Source organism: Natator depressus, chromosome 8 (assembly GCF_965152275.1).
Source record: "Natator depressus isolate rNatDep1 chromosome 8, rNatDep2.hap1, whole genome shotgun sequence".
Classification (NCBI taxonomy): Eukaryota; Metazoa; Chordata; order Testudines; family Cheloniidae; genus Natator; species Natator depressus.
Genome location: NC_134241.1, coordinates 40,068,686 through 40,089,602, shown reverse-complemented (window position 1 = coordinate 40,089,602; position 20,917 = coordinate 40,068,686). Strand labels below are relative to the sequence as shown.

General features: G+C 50.7%; 2 protein-coding genes across 3 annotated transcripts in view; both read right to left on the bottom strand.

Annotated features, from left to right (window-relative positions):
• DELE1 (DAP3 binding cell death enhancer 1) overlaps positions 1-20,917 on the bottom strand; it is a 73,388-nt gene that overhangs the window by 32,359 nt on the left and 20,112 nt on the right. For both annotated transcript variants that reach the window (XM_074960819.1, XM_074960818.1), the window contains exons 9-12: positions 19,480-19,638; positions 8,888-8,980; positions 2,169-2,325; positions 1,682-1,887 (exon numbers count right to left, since the gene is read on the bottom strand). In XM_074960819.1, coding sequence (XP_074816920.1) covers positions 1,712-1,887; positions 2,169-2,325; positions 8,888-8,980; positions 19,480-19,638 — 585 coding nt within the window. In that variant the 3' untranslated portion in view covers positions 1,682-1,711. The remainder of the gene's footprint in view (positions 1-1,681; positions 1,888-2,168; positions 2,326-8,887; positions 8,981-19,479; positions 19,639-20,917) is intronic.
• LOC141992813 (uncharacterized) lies at positions 12,516-19,240 on the bottom strand. Its single transcript, XM_074962149.1, is given in 3 exon segments — positions 12,516-16,705; positions 16,708-19,036; positions 19,134-19,240. Coding segments are annotated over 2 exon segments (1,380 nt in total). The 5' UTR covers positions 16,961-19,036; positions 19,134-19,240; the 3' UTR covers positions 12,516-15,578.

Sequence of the window (20,917 nt, the reverse complement as noted above, 5' to 3'; positions counted from 1 at the left end):
TGCCTTCTACATGGTGCGGCTGGCTCAGATGATGGAGCAATGCAACCAAAAAGTCTCTAGCACTTGGAGTTCTGTAACTTTTCAAAAATCAAATCCTTCTAACACTGGACTCTCTAAAATACTTTAAGAAAAGTCCAAAGATCCTTGGAAGCAAAAAACAGTGACCTGAAGGATGGGGCTCATTCTTCGCTGCTCGCACCATCTTGTTATTAGTTACACCACTAATTCTTTACTACTTGCTGACTGCTGAAAACAAAATTGTTTTTCCTCAGCAACCAAATGACTGTGAGGCAAATTCTGGCCCAGCCACAGGCCTGAACTCCTTTACAAGCTACAGGGGAGGTGCTTGTGGCTGTGGGGGAGCTCAACACTGGAGCGCTTGCTCTCATCTCAGACTGAAGGCGTCCCACAGACACAGCTAACAACCTCCCAGCTTCCTCACCCTGCACTATTTGCATGTAGCCACTGGACTTATTTGTAGATGACAATAAACTAGGGAATTAAAGAGATTAATTCCATTCCCCTATCTTAGCTTTCACCCCCCCACATCCCGTGAGTCCTATAACAAAGGAAGGGGGTGGGTGCAGCTCCCCCTTCCTCCCTCCCCTCCTCCCACCTCCACAGCAGGGAGATGATGCTCAGGAACAGCCCTGGTTATTATGAGAGTAGGGAAATCCGTCGGAGGGATTTCCTGCCAGTTGCATCCTGCCTCACAAAGGAAGAGTAAGTAAACTGAGTGGCCTTGAATGCAAGGCCACAGGCTCTGGGAACAAAGGGGGAGCCTGTACCCTGCAGTTGCAGAATGGAGGCTGGAATTGAGTGCAGGTGCCAGGGGATAGCTGCTGTCGTGAGGTCAGGCCTACACGCAGAGATGCACCAGTTTGACTACAGGGAGAATTTGCTACTGAATTAAACCAGTGCAATTTGTGTGCAGATTCTCTTAACACAGCTTAAATCCTGCTTGTATCGGCTTAGCTTGTGTGGGTACTTGTGCAGAGATCAGCATCCATTTGACTTAATCAGCTTTTAACTGATATAATTAAATTGCTACAACTTGTGTGTGCAGAGCCACTGTGTGACCTGCAGCCCTGGTGGCAAGTCATGACATGGTGCCAGACATTGCCAGAGAGTGCAGGTCGGGGATGGACCAGAGAGCCAAGTGCAGCTCCAGCATTGGTGTTCAGAGGGGGAGTCTCCAGCAAGGCCTTCAGGCCAGCAGAGACAGTGAGGCGCTAGCCCAGTTCACAAAGCATGAAGGCTGAGCTGGGTCAGGCTGTATGAATGCCTGTGGTTAGGCCCCTGGGCCAAGTCAGAGTGGAGGACCTGGGGCCCGGGGTTGGCTGGAGCAGTGTGAAATTAGGCCAGGTAGTGCAGAGTAGTATCAGTAGGGCACAGGGAGACTGCTCAGGAGGCATCTGTATCATTCCTGTTCCATTAGAGAACTTGCACTGCCCCCTCCACTCCAGACACCATAGCCCACCCGCCTCCGCTACCACCCCACCCCCTCCACACTGCTGCCTCTCCCCAAGGGCTGGTGGAGTTACAGAAGGATGGTACTGCTCCTCTTTGGCATGATTTCCACAGGAAGGGACTGTTTCCATTGGTACCTACTAGCCAACTGCTATCCCCTGAGAATAGAGCACTGGCCGTGGTCCAGGTGGGAAGAATCTGATAGACTTGCCATGTGTTCCGGGGCTGGATTCCATCTCAGTCAGCTGACGTCAGCCCCTGGCAGACTGCCTGTGCTCCAGGAGTGGGGCAAGGGTAAAGCACGACGTCCCATCGGAAAGGCCTGGCGCTGCTCTGCTAGTTGCTCCAGGACCCAGAGGCAGGGGCTGGAGGAGAACGCTCTCATTCCAGAAGGTGCTGGATGGCTGCTCTCTGCGGCTGCCAAGCCCACAAAGAGGAGACATTACTGAAACCCTCGGGTTGCAGGTGAGCAATCCCACCATTCAGAATCCTCAACAACCAGCCAGTGAGCACAGGGCAGGGTGGAGAACAAGAGGAGAGAGACCCTTACTGTAGCAACATCGACAGCTGCGCTGTCAGGGCCTCTGATGACAGGGGCTTCCCCTAATGGGGCCCTGGCCTCTGGCAACAGGAGCTTCCCCCCACACAGAAGTGCTGCCCAATGTCCCTTTTGCCCTGAACCTCTGATGCTGCAGTACCTGCCATCTCCTGCTCAACAACTCGCACTCTCTCCTGAGCATGTCTGTTTCCCGCAGCAGCCGAGTGCTGGTAATGCTCCATTGCTTCTGTGAAGTTCTGTTGTACTCCAAGGCCCTTCTCATAGCAAACACCAACATGGTACCTGCTTTGGGAATCCTAGACGTAATATACACACAGCAGTCAGGGAGGAGGGGAGTCAGACTATTTCAATTCAATGGATATGACATACATCTTTGGCAAATACAAAAAGAAAAACATTCACAATCTAAAAACAACACCAACACCCATATAACACAATAACATGTCAATCAGAACTTAAAAAAACCTCTCTTCTTCAAGATAATGCTAACTAAAAACGTTATCTTCTGAGATGGTGATAAAAAATGATTTATTGTACAAAAGAGGTAAAATCCAGCGTGCTTTCAAAAGCTGGAAAATTCTACAGTCCAAAAGATAATGAGGTAAATCTTCCAACACTCCAGATTTACTTGGGCAAAAAGACAGACATAAAGGGACTTTTCCATATTTACCTTTAAGGACAGCAGTTTCCATGGTGTGAGATCTTTACTGAGTATAGGAAGGCCAAAGCACAACTGGAGCTGAAGCTAGCAAGGGATGTGAAGGGTAACAAGAAGGGTTTCTACAGGTATGTTAGCAACAAGAAGAAGGTCAGGGAAAGTCTGGGACCCTTACTGAATGGGGGAGGCAACCTAGTGACACATGATGTGGAAAAAGCTGAAGTACTCAATGCTTTTTTTGCCTCGGTCTTCATAGACAAGGTCAGCTCCCAGACTGCTGCACTGGGCAACACAGTATGGGGAGGAGGTGAGCATCCCTCAGTGGTGAAAGAACAGGTTAAGGACTATTTAGAAAAGCTGGACATGCACAAGTCCATGGGTCCAGATCTAACACATCCAAGGGTTCTAAGGGAGTTGGCTGATGTGATTGCAGAGCCACTGGCCATTATCTTTGAAAATTCGTGGCGATCTGGGGAGGTCCCGGACGATTTGAAAAAGGCAAATATAGTGCCCATATTTAAAAAAGGGAAGAAAGAGAACCTGGGGAACTACAGACTCACTTCAGTCCCTGGCAAAATCATGGAGCAGGTCCTCAGGTACTTGGAGGAGAGGAAGGTGATCAGGAACAGTCAACATGGATTCACCAAGGGCAAGTCATGCCTGACCAACCTGATTGCCTTCTATGATAAGATAACTGACCCTGTGGATATCGGGAAATCGATGGAAATGGATGTGATATATCTAGACTTTAGCAAAGCTTTTGATACAGTCTCCCACAGTATTCTTGCCAGCAAGTTAAAGAAGTATGGATTGGATGAATGGACTATAAGGTGCATAGAAAGCTGGCTAGATTGTCGGGCTCAACGGGTAGTGATCAACGGCACAATGTCTAGTTGGCAGCTGGTATCAAGCCAAGTGCCCCAGGGGTTGGTCTTGGGGCCGGTTTTGCAACATCTTTATTAATGATCTGGAGGATGGGATAGATTGCACCCTCAGCAAGTTCGTAGATGACTCTAAGCTGCAGGGAGAGGTAGATACGCTGGAGGGTAGGGATAGGGTCCAGAATGACCCAGACAAATTGGAGGACTGGGCCAAAAGAAATCTGATGAGGTTCAATAAGGACAAGTGCACTTAGGAAGGAAGCATCCCATGCACTGCTACAGGCTGGGGACCGACTAGCTAAGCAGCAGTTCTGCAGGAAAGGACCTGGGGATTATAGTGGGTGAGAAGCTAGTGTCAGCAGAGAAGTCAGCAGTGTGCCCTTGTTGCCAAGAAGGCCAATAGAATATTGGGCTGTATTAGTAGCAGCATTGCCAGCAGATCGAGGGAAGTGATTATTCCCCTCTATTCGACACTGATGAGGCCATACCTGGAGTATTGCGTCCAGTTTTGGTCCCCCCACTACAGAAGGGATGTGGACAAATTGGAGAGAGTCCAGCGGAGGGCAACAAAAATTATTAGGGGGCTGTGGTACATGACTTACGAGGAGAAGCTGAGGGAACTGGGGTTATTTAGTCTGCAGAAGAGAAGAGTGAGGGGGGATTTGACAGCAGCCTTCAACTACCTGAAGGGGGATTCCAAAGAGGATGGAGCTATGCTGTTCTCCATGTTGGCAGATGATAGAACAAGGAGCAATGGTCTCAAGTTGCAGTGGGGGAGGTCTAGGTTGGATGTTAGGAAAAAAAACTATTTCACTAGAAGGGTGGTGAAGCATTAGAATGGGTTACCTAGGGAGGTGGTGGAATTTCCATCCTTAGAGGTTTTTAAGGCCCGGCTTGACAATCATAGAATCATAGAATATCAGGGTTGGAAGGGACCCCAGAAGGTCATCTAGTCCAACCCCCTGCTCGAAGCAGGACCAATTCCCAGTTAAATCATCCCAGCCAGGGCTTTGTCAAGCCTGACCTTAAAAACCTCTAAGGAAGGAGATTCTACCACCTCCCTAGGTAACGCATTCCAGTGTTTCACCACCCTCTTAGTGAAAAAGTTTTTCCTAATATCCAATCTAAACCTCCCCCATTGCAACTTGAGACCATTACTCCTCGTTCTGTCATCTGCTACCATTGAGAACAGTCTAGAGCCATCCTCTTTGGAACCCCCTTTCAGGTAGTTGAAAGCAGCTATCAAATCCCCCCTCATTCTTCTCTTCTGCAGACTAAACAATCCCAGCTCCCTCAGCCTCTCCTCATAAGTCATGTGCTCTAGACCCCTAATCATTTTTGTTGCCCTTCGCTGGACTCTCTCCAATTTATCCACATCCTTCTTGTAGTGGACAAAGCCATGGCTGGGATGGTTTAGTTGGTGTTGGTCCTTCTTTGAGCGGGGGATTGGACTAGATGACCTCCTGAGGTCTCTTCCAACCCTAATAGTCTATGATTCTATATGAATTATGTAAATGAGGATTTGATAATTCATTCAAATATGGTTAAAAAGCAGTGACTGTCTTCAAAATAGAAAACCAAAAGGCAAACTAAGAATCATGACTCATACTAGATCATCTTATTGGGTAATATCTGTCACTATCTTGTTGAGCATATACTCTCCCAAATCCATCCACCCACCCATCCATATATGATTATGTTGATTAAAAGATATCAACAATAACTGAGTGTGACAGGGTGGACACGCCCATCCCAGGAAAGGAGCAGTAAAGAGGCCCTCCAAACGGGCTAGAGGGACAGCGCAGGAAGCAGCCAATGAGAGATGCTGCAGGGAGCAGCTAATCGGGGCCCAGGAGTGCCATATAAAAGGAGCTGCAGAGCCAGAGACAGGCACTTCCTTGCTGGAGCTAGATGAATGCAGATGGCACTCCTGGCTGGCCAAAGGGAACTGCAGTACCACAGACAGCTCAGTGCTGGCAGGGACCTGGGGAGCAAGGAAGAACATTGGCTGGCTGCTGGGCCTGAATATAAAAGAGCCCTGAGCTAAGGGTGAAGCTTTGGTAAAGGCTGGGGCCATGGCGAAGTGGCCCAGGGAACTGAAACCAACATAGTTAAAGGGACATGGCAATGCGTGGTTGCTATTCTTAGGGTCCCTAGGCTGGGACCTGGAGTAATGGGTGGCCCCAGGTCCCTCTGCTCCCGATAGGCCACTGGGAAACTGGCCTACAATCAGACAGTGAGAAACCACCAGAAGAGGAACTGAACTACTTAGTGGCCCAGCTGCAGAGCTGGGGCCAGAGTAGACCAAGAGAGTGAAACCATTGCCTTCAGGGAGGAAGCCCTGGGGGTATGGCCCGATACCAGGGCTGGGACTGGTTTAAAGACTGCAGACACACCCAACCAGAAGGGGCGCTTGTGAGACATGGGTGCCACGCTATTACAGTGAGTAATAGAAAACCCCAACCTAGCTATAATAAATTGGAAGATCTTATACCATGGAAATATGGAGGAACAAAAATAGGGCAATCTATAATCTGGATGAGTACAGACCTTCAACCAAAATTTCAGAAAAGCAATATAAGATCTACTACAGGATCAGACTACATGAAAGAGGAACTGACAAGCTTGAGGCTTCTCTTTGCTCCTCTATCATTCACCCTGGCTCTCCTAGACTGTTACGTACAGTCTTTTACTTACTCTGAGGATCTCTTGAGAAAGACTTTCTATCGGACACCTCCACAGTCTGTTCCTTTTACCAACCCTTGCTAAATAATTTGATTGCTCCCCCCAACTTCTAGGCCTATGCTGAAGGAACAAACCAAACACTTGGCTCAAGCAAACATTCTGATTGCACAGGGAAGCACCCAGAAATTGGGATACTAGAGCTAACGGGGCACGTGCAGCCCTATGTATGCCCCCTTGTCCATAAGCAGAGCAATCATTAATGCACGGTCACACACAAAGGGTGCTTGTCCCACAGGACACCTTGCCTCCTGCACAGAGGACACACTGAATTGTGCAGATTTACAAAGTCCTGTAAAGCTGTAGAGACTGGCACACAGCTCTGACTCACAAGCAGCACACAGCTCTGACTCAGCAGCCACAGCTCCCCATTGGCGACCTAAGCACTATAGCTTGCCTGCCAGCCACACAATGGACAACCACACTATTGCTCAGTCAAGCCTTGTCATAAATATAAAGGGAAGGGTAACAACCTTTATGTAGGCACTAACATAAAATCCCTCCTGGCCAGATGTACTGAATCACTTTACCTGTAAGGGGTTAAGAAGCTCAGATAACCTGGTTGGCACCTGACCAAAAGGACCAATAAGGAAAGAAGATACTTTCAAATCTGGGGCAGGTGGGGGGGTTTGTTTGTGCCCTCTTTGTGGTTCCCTCTCTTGACAGAGAGAGAGACCAAGCCAGTAAAACATCTCCTAAAAACATACCGGAAATTATCCATCTAAAATTATAAAAATTGTAAGTAAGGGCAAGGAAATACGTTAGATTATCTTTTCTTTTAGCATAGGGAAAATTCGCAAGCTAAGAGGTATTTTCATTCCTGTTTTGTAACTGGGAAGCAGAGTCAGAGGGGAATCCTCTGTGTTTTAAATCATTTTATTTACCCTGTAAAGTTACCTTCCATCCTGATTTTGCAGGTGTGATTCTCTTACTTTTTTTTTTTTTTTTTTACAAATAAAATTCTTCTTTTAAGGAAAAAAAAAAGTGTCCTTTAAAAAAAAAAATCTCCCTAGTTTTCAAGCAGCCAAAAAAAAAAAAGAAAAGAAAAGAAAAAAAGTGTCCTTTTAAAATCCTGGGGTCTATGCTTCTGGTTCAAAATGATCCCACCTCTCCCACCATGTCAGGGTTCCCTCCGCACTCTGAACTCTGGGGTACAGATGTGGGGACCTGCATGAAAGACCCCCTAAGCTTACTTCTACCAGCTTAGGTTAAAAACTTCCTCAAGGCACAAATCCTTTCCTTGTCCTTGGACGGTATTGCTGCTGCCACCAAGTGATTGAGACAAAAATTCAGGAAAGGGTCACTTGGAGTCCCTATTCCCATAAAATATTCCCCCAAACCCCTTCACCCCCTTTCCTGGGGAGGCTTGAGAGTAATATACTAACCATTTGGTTACAATGTGAGCACAGACCAAACCCCCTGGTTTTTAGGACACTGAAAATCAATCAGGTTCTTAAAAGAAGAATTTTATTTGTAAAAAAAAAAAAAAAGTAAGAGAATCACACCTGCAAAATCAGGATAGAAGGTAACTTTACAGGGAAAATAAAAAGATTTAAAACACAGAGGATTCCCCTCGGACGCCCATCCCAGAGATCTAGAAGAAAAAGAGGGGACCTAGAGAGGGGCCCTGCAGAGAGGGGCTGGAAAAAGAAGGACTCCTTAGTACTGAGAGTTGTGTAAGAAGGGACATGACAGAGACCTACAGAAGAACCAGTGTGCTAGAGATGATCCCTGGAGCTCTATTTATCCTCTCCTAATGCAAGAACAAAGGGCTATTTACTGGGTATGTCTATGCTGCAACTGAACACCTACGGCTGGCCTGGATCAGCTGACTTGGATTCGCAGGGCTCAGGCTATGGGGCTGTTCAATTGCAGTGTAGACATTCGGGCTCAGGCTGGAGCCTAGGCTTGGGATTCCGCGATGAGGAAAGGGTTGTCACCCACAGGGTGAGATGGGGGAGGCTCCAGCTGTGAGCTCAGGCTGTCAGCCCCAGGGTGATGGGGCTCCAGCTGTGCGTGCCCCATACTGCCCCACTTGAGTGCGTGGAAGTGCTCCTGGTGAGGACGGACACCACCGACAGAAGGAGCACATGTGGGCATGAACCACCACTTTAATTATTGTAGATGTTGTAGTGTAGACATGTCCAGAGACACTGTTTTTTTATGGTTCATTCCAACAATTGGTAACACACCCTACTGCCGGCTAACCCTTAACTGCCCACTTCATTTTAAGTGGTCTCCTACAGCATGTATGAACCACTTACACTTAACAATCTGTACCATCTTGTATTTAGCATGGACACTCTGGTTACCTTTTCCTTACTGGAGGAAAAGCTCTGTGATGCTCAAAAGCTGGTCCCTTCTACCAACAGAAGTTAGTCCAATAAAAGATATTGCCTCACCCACCTCATCTCTCTAATATCCTGGGACCAACACAGCTACAACAACACTGCAAACATTTAGAGAGAATCTCACTTCCAGCAATCCTGGCTCCTGGCCTTTGAGCCCAATTGAGAAGGCCCAGCAAGCCCACGACCAGAGCAATTATCGCCTTCTATTGGCAGAGAAAGCACTTACCCCATTCTTCACCGCCAGCCACAGGTATTTCAGAGCCCTCTGTTTTGCAGACTGCAGCCCTTTCATGTAGAGCACCCCAAGGTAGGCCTGTGCCTGCAGCAAAACCACATAACACAAATCACTAGGGATTATCTGTCTTTATTATAGATCATGCCCATCACCATGGTATCTGTGTTGCCTAGTGACTCACTCCCTGTGGGATGTCAAACAATGGTCTCCGGTGCCACAGGCAAGATGTTCACGAGTAGACTGGAGAGGAAAACATCCTACCTGCTGCACAGCCCCCGGAAGGGGAAGGGGTTGTCCCGAGAGGATAAACCTGGACCTCTGTCATAGCAAAAATGGGGAAGCCACAAGTGTATAAAAAAAAAAGGCAAAAGGCTCCGAAGCAGGGTGCTTGGACGTAAATACCCTTTACTTTGCAATAAAACCACTGCACTAACACCAACACCCATGTTACTCTCTTACACTCCACAGCCCTGGGCAAACAGAGCCAAGCCCTACAGACTGTCACTTATACAGTAGCTGTGCGTGTTTGAACACTGCCAGCATGGAGTGCTCCGCACAATGCACAAGCTCTGAACTTTCTGGGAAGCAGTGTCTCTGAGGCTGGCATACACCATTCCTATATCTTGCTATGTCCTCCCTATCCAAAGATATATATGAGGGAGCAGAGCCCCAAATGCCACTCGGTGCCTGCCACAGAATCACCACTTTGGTAAAACTCCAAACTAGTAGAAAAGGAGGGAAGGGAGCATAGATCCATGCAGATGAGTCATGTCAGAGAACCACAATTACTGGGTAAGTAACTGTTCTTACTTCAAGCATAGCCTGCAGGAATCCCTCCTTTTGGGGATTAGCAAGGCTCCAACGAGGCGAGGTTTAGGAGTCTCAGTTGAGAGTTAAGACTGCAGGTTGGTTTAGGTCCTAGAGGCTAAATCTGGTGAGCTTGGCCAGGGGCGTGTGTGGCTGGAACTCCAGACCTTGCATGTCTCAGAAGTGGAGGCACTTTGAAAGCATGCAGTCTGGTGGCATGTGCTCTAACTCTTTCTAGTACTGGGATCCCAGCTACTTCTTAGCAAGAGAGAGCACAATGTAATCTCCTTGGAAGGATTCTGTGTGGAACTTTACTGACCCCTTGTACTACCCTCATGCGCAACAATAATCTAAGTGATTTATGAAACTCCTTAATCCTGTTCAGACAGTTGGTATGTCTGCACTAGCAACTGTACATGGGTACATGCACGTGGGGTTGTGCCATAACCCCATGGTCCACACCTAAACCTGACAATCATGTCTGAAGGTGAGTAAAAGGCAAGTATAAAGCTAGCACCATTGAGGGGTGTGGGTAAGTACACACTGGAGGCTGTTGCATAGCTCCATACGAGTGCCAGTTTGCAGTATGGATGGGGTAAAAGTCCTCCACCCCCATTCCCACAGTGCACTGAACTCTTTTCTTCCTGACCCTTATCCAATCTATAAAGGTCCTGGTCCCCCCATTTTCACCAGTAGTAGTGAGCTGCACTGACCACATCAGAACAGCTTCCCGGTGCACTCTTTACAGATCAATACAGGTGAAAATGGATCCTGCTCCAAGAGCAGCCACTTGGTCCAATGACCACACCTGGTTGTCAATCAACGTGTGATCGTAGTACATCATCTTCCACAATATCGCCAGCAGTGGCAGGAACATGCACCTGTACCAGGAAATGTCATGGAAGTAGGAGAGGAGGGCATTCAGCCTAGTGCCTGGAACTTATCAAGCTCTTGAGTTCAAATGCAAAAGGGCTAAAGACTCGAACAGTCACCCCAGGAGGGTTCACTGTACATGCCTCTTCTATAAGGAGCTTGACTGGATGCTGCCATGGGCTCCCAGTACAGAGTCTGGAGTGGCTCACAATCCTCTCTTCAATCTCCCCAGCCTCATTGTCTGTCAGGATGCTAGTAAGGGCAAGTGCAAGGAAGCAGCAGGGACCATGGAGGATGCCCTGGAAGACCCAGCACACGAGGAGCATGTTGTTCTGCACCCTACCTGGATGAGTCACTTAAGAAAGCCCCCGCAATCAACCCGAAGACGACCCTGCATGGTGGCAGGAACAAGAACCCCAGGCTGGTAAGGTACAACAGCCCTCCACCCTCTTCACGAATCTCCCCTCTCACTCCACTGCTGCAATCCTGATTTTAAGATCAAAGGCATTTGCAGTACTGTGCACTGACTTTTCCTCCATGGATACTATGCCATGCATTACTATGTCTGCAAGTTTGAACTGTCATGCTGAAATCATGGCAATGTCATGCCCTGGCCTCTCACAATAAACTTCCAACTTTCTCTCCTCCCCCTCCCACTCCAACCTGACAGTTATCAATCAATGATTTTACTCATTTCTGATAAACCACTATTATGCATTTGGCTAAAAGTATTTCTTAAAAAGAGATCATTAAGAAAAAACACTGCCCCTGTGTCTGTGTGTTTCTCAGCCAGTGGTCAGGTTGCAATGGTCCCAGGGTTGAGCAGACGGGGGGATGGGAGTGGGTGGGTTACACAGCTCCTGACTGGGGAAGGGAAAGTTGTAGAAAAAACTTATAGTTGGTTGTCTAAAGTTAGTCACAGCTGTCTTTTGTCCCCTGGAAGATTACACAGTTTCAGTGCTTCTCCCACCCCACTGATCTTACTGTCCCTTTACAAGTAGGAGCAGAACAGGGCTGGGGAGTAAGGTTCGAGAAAGAAGAGGACAGAACAGTCGTAGAAAACTTTTGTTGTCTGTAGAAAAGTTAGTCACAGCAGTCCTTTCTTCTTTGACAGATTACAATTTTTTTACCATCCCTGGAGTCTGTGTTCTCCCTGCACTAAACCACGCTGCACAAGCTGGGGGAAAAGGGAACAGGAGAAGGATATGGTCTGGCGGTTGGATAAACACAGTGCAGGGTCCCTTTGCAGTGGAGAGGTGAGGGGCTTGTAGTGCTTCTCAAACTGTGACTCAAGACCATGAGTACCAACCTCAGGGAAGACTGTTAAGAAAAAGGGCACAAACCCCAAATTGGTTATGAGTTCTAAGATTTCACCACTCAAGTGTGAACTCCTCAAGCACTATAGCCTTAACATGGAGTTACAGACAGTCCCCTTGAGTACTCTGATCTATCTTGCCACCCAGAGCCTGCCTTTGTGACAGATGGTCCCTTACACCAAAGATCACAGCAATATTCAGGTTATATCCAGTCCCAAAGGACCAGTCACTTACCCTGGTGTCACGGAGTCACAGGGCGATGCTCTGGAACTACTCCATACGAAGCCAGTATGGTCAGGACTCTGGGGGAGAATGCCTCCTCTCTCTGAGCATACTGTCTCCAGGGCAAGAAGCTTACACAGCTTCGACCTTCCTAGGTCTGACCTCGGAGCATTCAGCATCCCCTTTTCACACCGTGCGCTTCCCACAGCAAGTCCACACAGGCAGGGCTCCTGGGGAAGCCAGAGGCCCCTGCACCCCAACTCCACAGTCAGACATGACTCTCAGCCAGCATAAAACAGAAAGTTTATTTGTTGACAGGAACACAGCATAGAACAGAGCTTGTTCTTACAGACATCAGTGACTTTCAGCCAAGGGATTTCCCCTCTTCCAGTCCCCCCACGCAGACTGCCAGCCTCCAGCCACCCAACCTCCAACATCCCCTTGATGACCCTCCTCCTTCTCTTTGTCTCACTTCCTGGGCCAAAGGTGTCACCTGGTTGCACCCCACCTCCTGGCTATAACACTGGCACTCCCCTTAACGTGGACCACCTCCATGTCATAATCCTGAAGCTGAAGACTCCACCTCAGGAGTTTGGCATTGGCCCCTTTCATCTGGTGTAGCCACGTCAGGGGTGAATGGTCGGTGTACATGGTGAAGCGCTGCTCAAATAGATATGGCTGCAGCTTTTTAAGGGTCCATACCATCGCCAGACATTCCTTTTCTATAGCTGCATAGTTCTGCTCTCGGGGCTGCAGCTTCTTGCTCAGGTACACAGTGGGGTGTCTTTCCCCCTTTCCGTCAACCTGCATTAGCACTGCACCCAGCCCTGTGTCTGAGGTGTCAGTGAACACCATAAAGGGCTTGTCAAAGTCTGGGTTTACTAGCACCAGGCCCTTGACCAGAGCCTCCTTCAGAGGACAGAGAGCCCTCTGTCACTGCTCGGTCCAGACCACCTTATCTGGCTTACCTTTCTTACATAGCTCAGTGATGGGGGCGGCTATGGAGCTAAAGTGGGGCATGAACCTCCGGTAGTAGCCCACTATCCCAATGAAAGCCTGGACCTGCTTCGCAGTCTGGGGAGCGGGCCAATCTCTGATCACCTCCACCTTGGCTGGCTCTGGCTTTAGGCAGCCGCTCCCCACTTTGTGACCCAGGTATAACACCTCTGACATCTCAACCTTGCACTTCCCAGCTTTTATAGTCAGACCTGCATCCCGGAGCCGGTCCACCACTTGTTTAACCTAGGACACATGGTCCTCCCAGGTCTGGCTAAAAATGCAGATATCATCAATATACGCCAGGGCAAAATTCTCCATCCCCTTGAGTAACTGGTCCACCAGGCGCTGGAAGGTGGCAGGTGTCCCCTTTAGGCTGAAAGGTAGGACCAGGAACTCGTATAACCTCAGAGGGGTGATAAAAGCAGATTTCAGCCGGACATCCGGATCTAAAGGTACTTGCCAGTAGACCTTGGTGAGATCCATAGTAGTGAGATAACAAGCCCCCCTGCAGCTTGTCTAGAAGCTCATCAGGCCTAGGCATGGGGTAGGCATCGAACTTGGTGATGGCATTAAGCCTCCAGTAATCCACACATAACCGGATTGACGCGTCCTTCTTGGGGATCAACACCACGGGAGAGGCCCAAGGGCCGGAAGGTGGCTGGGCAGTCTCACCTGCCCTGAGGGCCTCAGCAAAATCACACACCCAATTCCCACCAGCTAAGTATTGGTGTAGTACACTGGGAAACTAACGTACGCACAGTATTAGTATAGGACAGTAAGACTCACATGCAACATAACAAGATGAATAAAACCCCACTTCATCACTCTGTCCCCCCCTCCAAGACTGAACTGAGTGGGGCCAGCATGTCCTTCTCCTCTCTCTCCAGGTTCTGGGCTGTTTTCTCAGTGACCCAGAGCGGGGAGCATCTCACAGAAGGGTGGGCTCCTGTCTCCATCTGGTGGACAGCCAGGTTAGTGAGCCCAGGCCGGTTGGAGAACAGCTGCTGGTAGGAACCCAGCACTTCTCGGATCTCAGCCTGCTGGACAGGGGTTAGCTGGTCTGAGAGGGGAATTGATTCTGGTGAAGGGCCAGTCCGTCTCAGGGAATAGATCCACGAGGGGGTCATCTCCCTGCTCCTGTCACTGGGCACACATGGCCAGTACCAAATTCTCCCTGTCAAAGTATGGCTTCATCATGTTGACATGGACACCCGGTGGCTGTGAGCCCGGTTAGACAGTTCCACTACATAGTTCACCTCACTCAGCTGCTTGATGACCTTAAAGGGCACGTCCCAGACAGCCTGTAGTTTGTTCTTTCTCACGGGAATGAGAACCATCACCTGGTCCCCAGTGGCACAGGAGTGGGCACGCGCTGAGCAGTTGTACCAGACCTTCTGCTTCCCTTGGGCCCTGGCTAAATTCTCCCCGGCCAAGTCCATGAGCTCAGCGAGCTTTTCTCAGAAACTCAGTACATACTCCACCACTGATTCTCCATTGGGGAAGGCCTTCCCCTCCCATTCATCCCTCATCAAGTCCAGAGGTCCCCTCACTTTCCTCCCATACAGCAACTCAAAAGGAGAGAACCCGGTTGATTCCTGGGGCACTTCCTGGTTCGCGAACAGCAGGTGGCATAAATACTTGTCCCAGTCCTGTGGGTGCTGGTTCATAAAGGTTTTCAACATCATCTTTAGCGTCCCATTGAACCTCTCCACCAGCCCGTTGGACTGAAGATGATATGCTGAGGCCCAGGTATGTCAGACTCCACATTTCTCCCACAAGCACCAGAGCAGAGTTGACATGAAATTGGAGCCCTGGTCTGTAAGGACCTCCTTGGGGAACCCAACTCTGCTGAAAATGGTCAGCAGTGCGTCTGCCACAGTGTCTGCCTCGACAGAGGACAAGGCCACCACCTCGGGATAGCGAGTAGCAAAATCTATCACCACCAGCATGTATTTTTTCCCTGTCCGAGTTGCCTTGCTGAGGGGTCCCACTATGTCTACGGCCACCTTCTGGAAAGGCTCCTCTATGATGGGAAGGGGCTTCAAAGCTGCTTCCCCCTTGTCCCGGGCCTTCCCCACCCTCTGGCAGGGGTCGCAGAACCTAAGTACTGCTGGACGGCATCAAAGACCCCAGGCCAGTAAAAGTTCTGTAGCAGCCTCTGCCTTGTGCGCTGGATTCCCTGGTGTTCTGAGAGAGGGAAATCGTAGGCCGGGTACAGTAGCCTGTGGCAGTACTTCTGGGGCACCACCAGCTGCCTCCTGATCCCCCACGGTTCCACTTCCCCTTGGGGAGCCCATTCCTGGTATGGGAATCCCTTCTTCCACAGGAATCTCTCCCGGCAGCCTTTCCCCAGGGATTTAGCTGTGCTGCGGCCAGCAAGTTCCCTCAGCTTCTCTAAGGAGGGATCCTTCTGCAGCTCAGCCTGGAATTCAGCGGATGGGGAAGGGATGGGGACCTGCTCCCTCTCAGTGGCTGGGTCCAAGGCCCAGTCCTGTCCCCAGTGACTCCTTTCCCGCCAGGGTAGGGACCTGTGTCCCCAGCAGGGCACCACCCCCGGTGTCAGGGCAAAGTGCCCTTTGCTGGCTCTGACTACGGGTGATGACTAGGGTGCTCTGGGGGCCACCTGGCCAATTCACCAGGTCATCCCCCATCAGCACCTCAGTTGGCAATTGATGGTGCACCCCCACATCTTTGGGCCCCTCCTTGGCCTCCCATTTCAGATGTACCCTCGCCACGGGTACCTTAAACGGGGGCCCACACGTGCCCATCAGGGTTAGGTAGGTGTTGGGCACCACCTGGTCTGGGGCCACCACCTCGGGCCGGGCCAGCGTCACCTCAACACAGGTGTCCCAGTACCCAGTGACCTGCTTCCCATCCACCTCCAGGGGAATGAGGCACTCGCTCCTCAGGGGCAACCCCACACCCACAGTGTAGACTGAGAACTTTGAATCCAGAGCATCAAGTCTCCCAGAGGAGCTGGCCTGGGAGACTCCTCCCACTTGGGCCATTGCTAAACTGCCAGCCCCTCCTGCCTGGGGAGCCAGTCTCTCCTCCGGTTGGGCTCCCACCCAGTTAACGCTTTGAGGGCTCGGTTTGCTCATCCTGTCCCTGAGCTTTTGGCACCGGCACCATCTGTGGCCCTTCTGCCCACAGTAATTACACCTCAGGTCCGGTTGGTCCCCTGGGGCTGGTTGGTCAGCTCTGGTATTGGCTGTGCCTCTTGGGAGGGATTTATCCGAGACTCCCTTCAGGGAAGCCCCTGGGTGACCCCCCTTCTGCACTGATGTGGGCCTGTCCCCCTGGGATTCCATTCCATATCCCGACCTGCTGTCTACAAACTCGTCAGCCAGCAGCCCTGCACAGCGCAGGTCCTTCAGCCTCTTGTCCACCAGCCACATCCTCAGGTCAGAGGAACACAGTTCATATAGTCGCTCCAGCCCCATCAGTTCAATCATGTCCTCCTTGGTCTGGGCACCAGCCCCGTTCACCCACTTGCAGGTGTATTCCCCCATCAGCATGACCAGTTCCAGATAGGTCATCTCCTGGGTCTTCTGCATACTCCGGAACCTTTTCCTGTATGCCTCAGGGGTAGCTCAAACTTGTGCAGCAGGGCTTGTTTGAACAGTTCATAGTCCCCTGCTTCCACCTTGTCCATCTGGCTGAACATCTCTTTGGCTTTGGGACCCAGTAAGGGGGTGAGATGCCGAAACCTGTCTGCAGGGTCACCCTGGTGTACATTGCAGGCCTTCTCAAAGGTAGTGAGGAAGGCATCTATAACATCCCCTTCCTTAAACGGAGGCAACATTTTTATATCAGTTTCCTGTGGGCTTAGCCACCCTGGGCCCATCCCCACTCACCACGGTAGGGGTCTCTCTGCTTCTCAGCTCCGCCACTGCCAGTTCATGCTGCCTCTGTCTCTCATGGTCCTGCCGTTCCTTCTCACGGTCCTCCAGCTCTTTCAGTTTCAGTTCCATTTCCAACTCCAACCGGGAACTCAGTTGGGAAGATCGATCCTGGGGCTGCCTGGCTGCTTTCAACCCCTCCTGCATCCCTGGTTGGATCAGTGGCTGGGATGACCCCTGGGGCTGCCTGGCTGCTCCCAGCCTCTCTCGCAGCCCCCGCTGGGTCAGGAACCAGCTCCTCAGAGCAATCATTCTCTTCCAACTGGGCAATCAGCTGTGCCTTGGTGAATCTTCCAATGTGCAGCCCTCTCTCTCTGCACAGCTCTACAATGTCCTTCTTAAGGAGATGGTTATAGGCCATCTCCATGCTATTCCCACATGGTCATGGACTCACAGGCCTGTGCTCTCTGAGCTCCCCACGATCCCTGGGAGGAACCCCTTCAGTGCGACAGCCCTTCTCGGGGGGCCACTCTCTCTCGGGGATTAAGCCGTAAACTCCTCTGCCTCCTGGAACTGCACTTCTCGGAGACTCCAGCATGCCCGTCTCTTGCTAATCCCCCTTTGTTTTACTGCTCCCCAGTCACTTACTGCAGGATGCTCTGTCCACGGGATGCAGTTTGATCCCACCACTGCCACCAGTTGTCACGGAGTCACCGAATGATGATCTGGAACTACTCCATACGAAACCAGTCAGGACTCTGGGGGAGCATGCCTCCTCTCTCTGAGCATACTGTCTCCAGGGCAAGAAGCTTACACAGCTTCGACCTTCCTGGGTCTGACCTTGGAGCATTCAGCATCCCCTTTGCACACCATGCGATTCCCACAGCGAGTCCACACAGGCGGGGCTCCTGGGGAAGCCAGGGGGCCCTGCACCCCAACTCCACAGTCAGACATGACTCTCAGCCAGTATAAAACAGAAAGTTTATTCATTGCCAGGAACACAGCGTAGAACAGAGCTTGTTATTACAGACATCAGTGACTTTCAGCCAAGTCCATCTTGGGAATCCAGGGTCAGACACATTTATGTCCCAGTATGGAGGTGGTTCCTGAAGAAGTCGGAATGTTATAACTGTAGGTGAGAGGACATGCTAAAGTCTTGCCTGGTGGGTGGAAGGCTGAAATCCCAGCTGACCTGAGCAAGAGTCCAGATTGTGTGGAGTGAAACAGGTAGTCCTGGATGAGGGGAAGAGAGGATCTGATGGAAACCCTCTTCCACCTCACAGAGCAGGGATTTCTGGTGAGACGCTCCTGCTCTCCAGCTAAACCTCTTGGACCTCTGCAGGACAACTACAGTCCCAGTGGGTCAAGCAGCATCTGGCTCAGACTCAGGGCAGGATGCAGAATCTGGCCCTACTCATGAGACAGCAGATCCAGGTTGGACAAAAGAATCCAGTGGCAGGTCCAGCAGGTTGGAAAAGTCCATACTGGGCAGAGAGCAGCATGTTGGCCCGGTCCACTGCCTGGCAACGAGGACTGGGGGCTGCCTGGTTTCAGTCCAGGAGGTGTGGTCTGCTAGAAACCCAGGGTTGTTTCTGCCCCAGGAGCAGAGCAGGCTGCAGGTGGCATTGTGTGCTCCCCACCCCAAGATCCGAGCACTGGTTAGTGAGTGTCTGAGCACTCCCTGCTGTGGGAACGTCTCAGGCAGCTCTCTGCCCAGAAAAGGTGAGACGCAGTGAGTTTGATGTGATGACAGACACTACCATCATGTGAGCTGAACCAGTTGAGACAGACGCTGACCTCTGGCAGTGAGACCTGCCCTTTGCCTTCTGGGGATCAGCAGGATGCCTTTGTGCAGATCGCTGTCAGGGATCTCTGCTTGGCAGCTGAAAGGGGGCTGTGTCCCTATTGGCAAGCTTCTTTTGGGCATGGAATATGAAAGGCTGCTGGTGTCAGAATCCACAGTACAGGACTAAGACCTTGACACCGCCTCCTGGATGCTTGGCATTGGGGAGGAGCCCTCTTGAGGGCCTGTTGACAGCTGGCTCCTCGTGCCTCTCTCCTTGTTTGAGCTTAGTAAAGGCCTAATCCAAGGGGAATCAATGATGACAAAAAAGGCACTGAGTGTGCATGTCCACCACAGGCCTAGCACTGTAATAGGAGCAGGGAGCTTGGACTTACCTGAACAAAGAGCTACACACTGGAGTGGGGAAAGCTCACCACAACTCTGACACACAGGAACCAAAACAACCTTGCATAGAGCCAAACACCAAGGCTTCTACATGCCTAAAATACAAGGGCAGGAACAAACCTTGGTGAGGCGGTGACACTGCAACTAGCTGACTCTGACATGCCCCGTATATGGGGGAGGGGGGGGCAGGAGGAGCAAGGACACAGGCAGGGTTTCCCCCAACCCCATGGACACTGCCCTACAGAGATTCGGTGCTGTGCAGAGGGGGTTCCCTGGTGGCTCCACACTACTCAAACACTCAGCCTTAGCAATAACTCATGTGCTGCAGACACTCACCTCCACTAGCCCTGCTGCAGCTGCCTGCTCCAGCAGAGCCACTGCCTTCTGCATGTCAGCCCCTTCAGATTTGGGCCCATGGCATAAGAGGAACCTGGCATAGCGGTACTGGGCCATGGGGTGCCCATTGCTGCCTGCACGATGGTAATAGAGGGCTGCCTGGAAACAGAGAAACACCATCATGAGCGCCTGGAGGTATGCGTGCCAGGCTGCGTTGTCCCAGGCACCTTTGTGAGGAGGCTGCCACTCTCCAATACTTACCCAGCCTGGCAAGGACACCACAGCATGCATCTGCATCCAAACCCCCTTGCCAGTTCTCATCACAAGCTATGCATACTCACCCAGCCAGCCATTAGCAGAAATACCCTCCCTACCTGTGCAGCCTCCTAGAATCATAGAATCATAGAATATTAGGGTTGGAAGAGACCTCAGGAGGTCATCTAGTCGAATCCCCTGCTCAAAGCAGGACCAACACTAATTAAATCATCCAGCCAGGGCTTTGTCAAGCCGGGCCTTAAAAACCTTTAAGGAGGAAGATTCCACCACCTCTCTAGGTAACCCATTCCAGTGCTTCACCACCCTCCTAGTGAAATAGTGTTTCCTAATATCCAACCTAGACCTCTCACATTGCAACTTGAGACTACTGCTTCTTGTTCTATCACCTCCTTCACACTCAGCGCCCTGCAGATCCCAGACATGCACCAGAAACATGAGACTATTCGGGTGAGATCCTGCTTCTCAGGTATGATCATCAGGGAGAGAACTGACTATGGGAGACACGCAGCCTCTCCCCAAGTGTGCACCATCCCTCAGGAATACCCCATCCCCAAGCATACACAGCACATGCCTGCACCACTGCCTCATACACAATCACACCCGTTCTGCTATTCAAATGCCATCACATTACAGTCCTGTGCTAGCTGCAGCAACTGCTCACATAGGAGAGTGAAAGTAGGGAAATGGGATAATTGGCAGCTGGGGACTGCACCCTCTTTTCCTAGCCACAACCCCTATTCCACAGGGGGTGGCATAGGGCTAGCTACACCAAAGACTCTTCTATGCCTTGGGACTGGCACAATGCCCAACTAAGCTGGTTTTGCAGTTCCTTTGCACCAGCTGAGTGGCACAAAATAGCCACAGCAGGGGCACTGCTACAACCAATGCTCCCTAGGTTCAAGATGTGCATCTCAGTGCACCCACACAAAGCTGCTGGGAGGTGGTTCAGGCAGGACATGGCTCCTGCACATGTGGTGGTGTTTTACATATGTACCATACGGTAACAGTACTCTCCCAGCCACTACTAATGCTGCATACATAAGTGTATGGAACAGGGCCTGGGAAGGTCCATTTGAAAAGGACAGGGCTGCAAAGGAGCCCAGTCTCCTCCCATGAGGGGCAGTCCTCCCAAGGCACCCATGCCATTAAAGCCTATACTGGC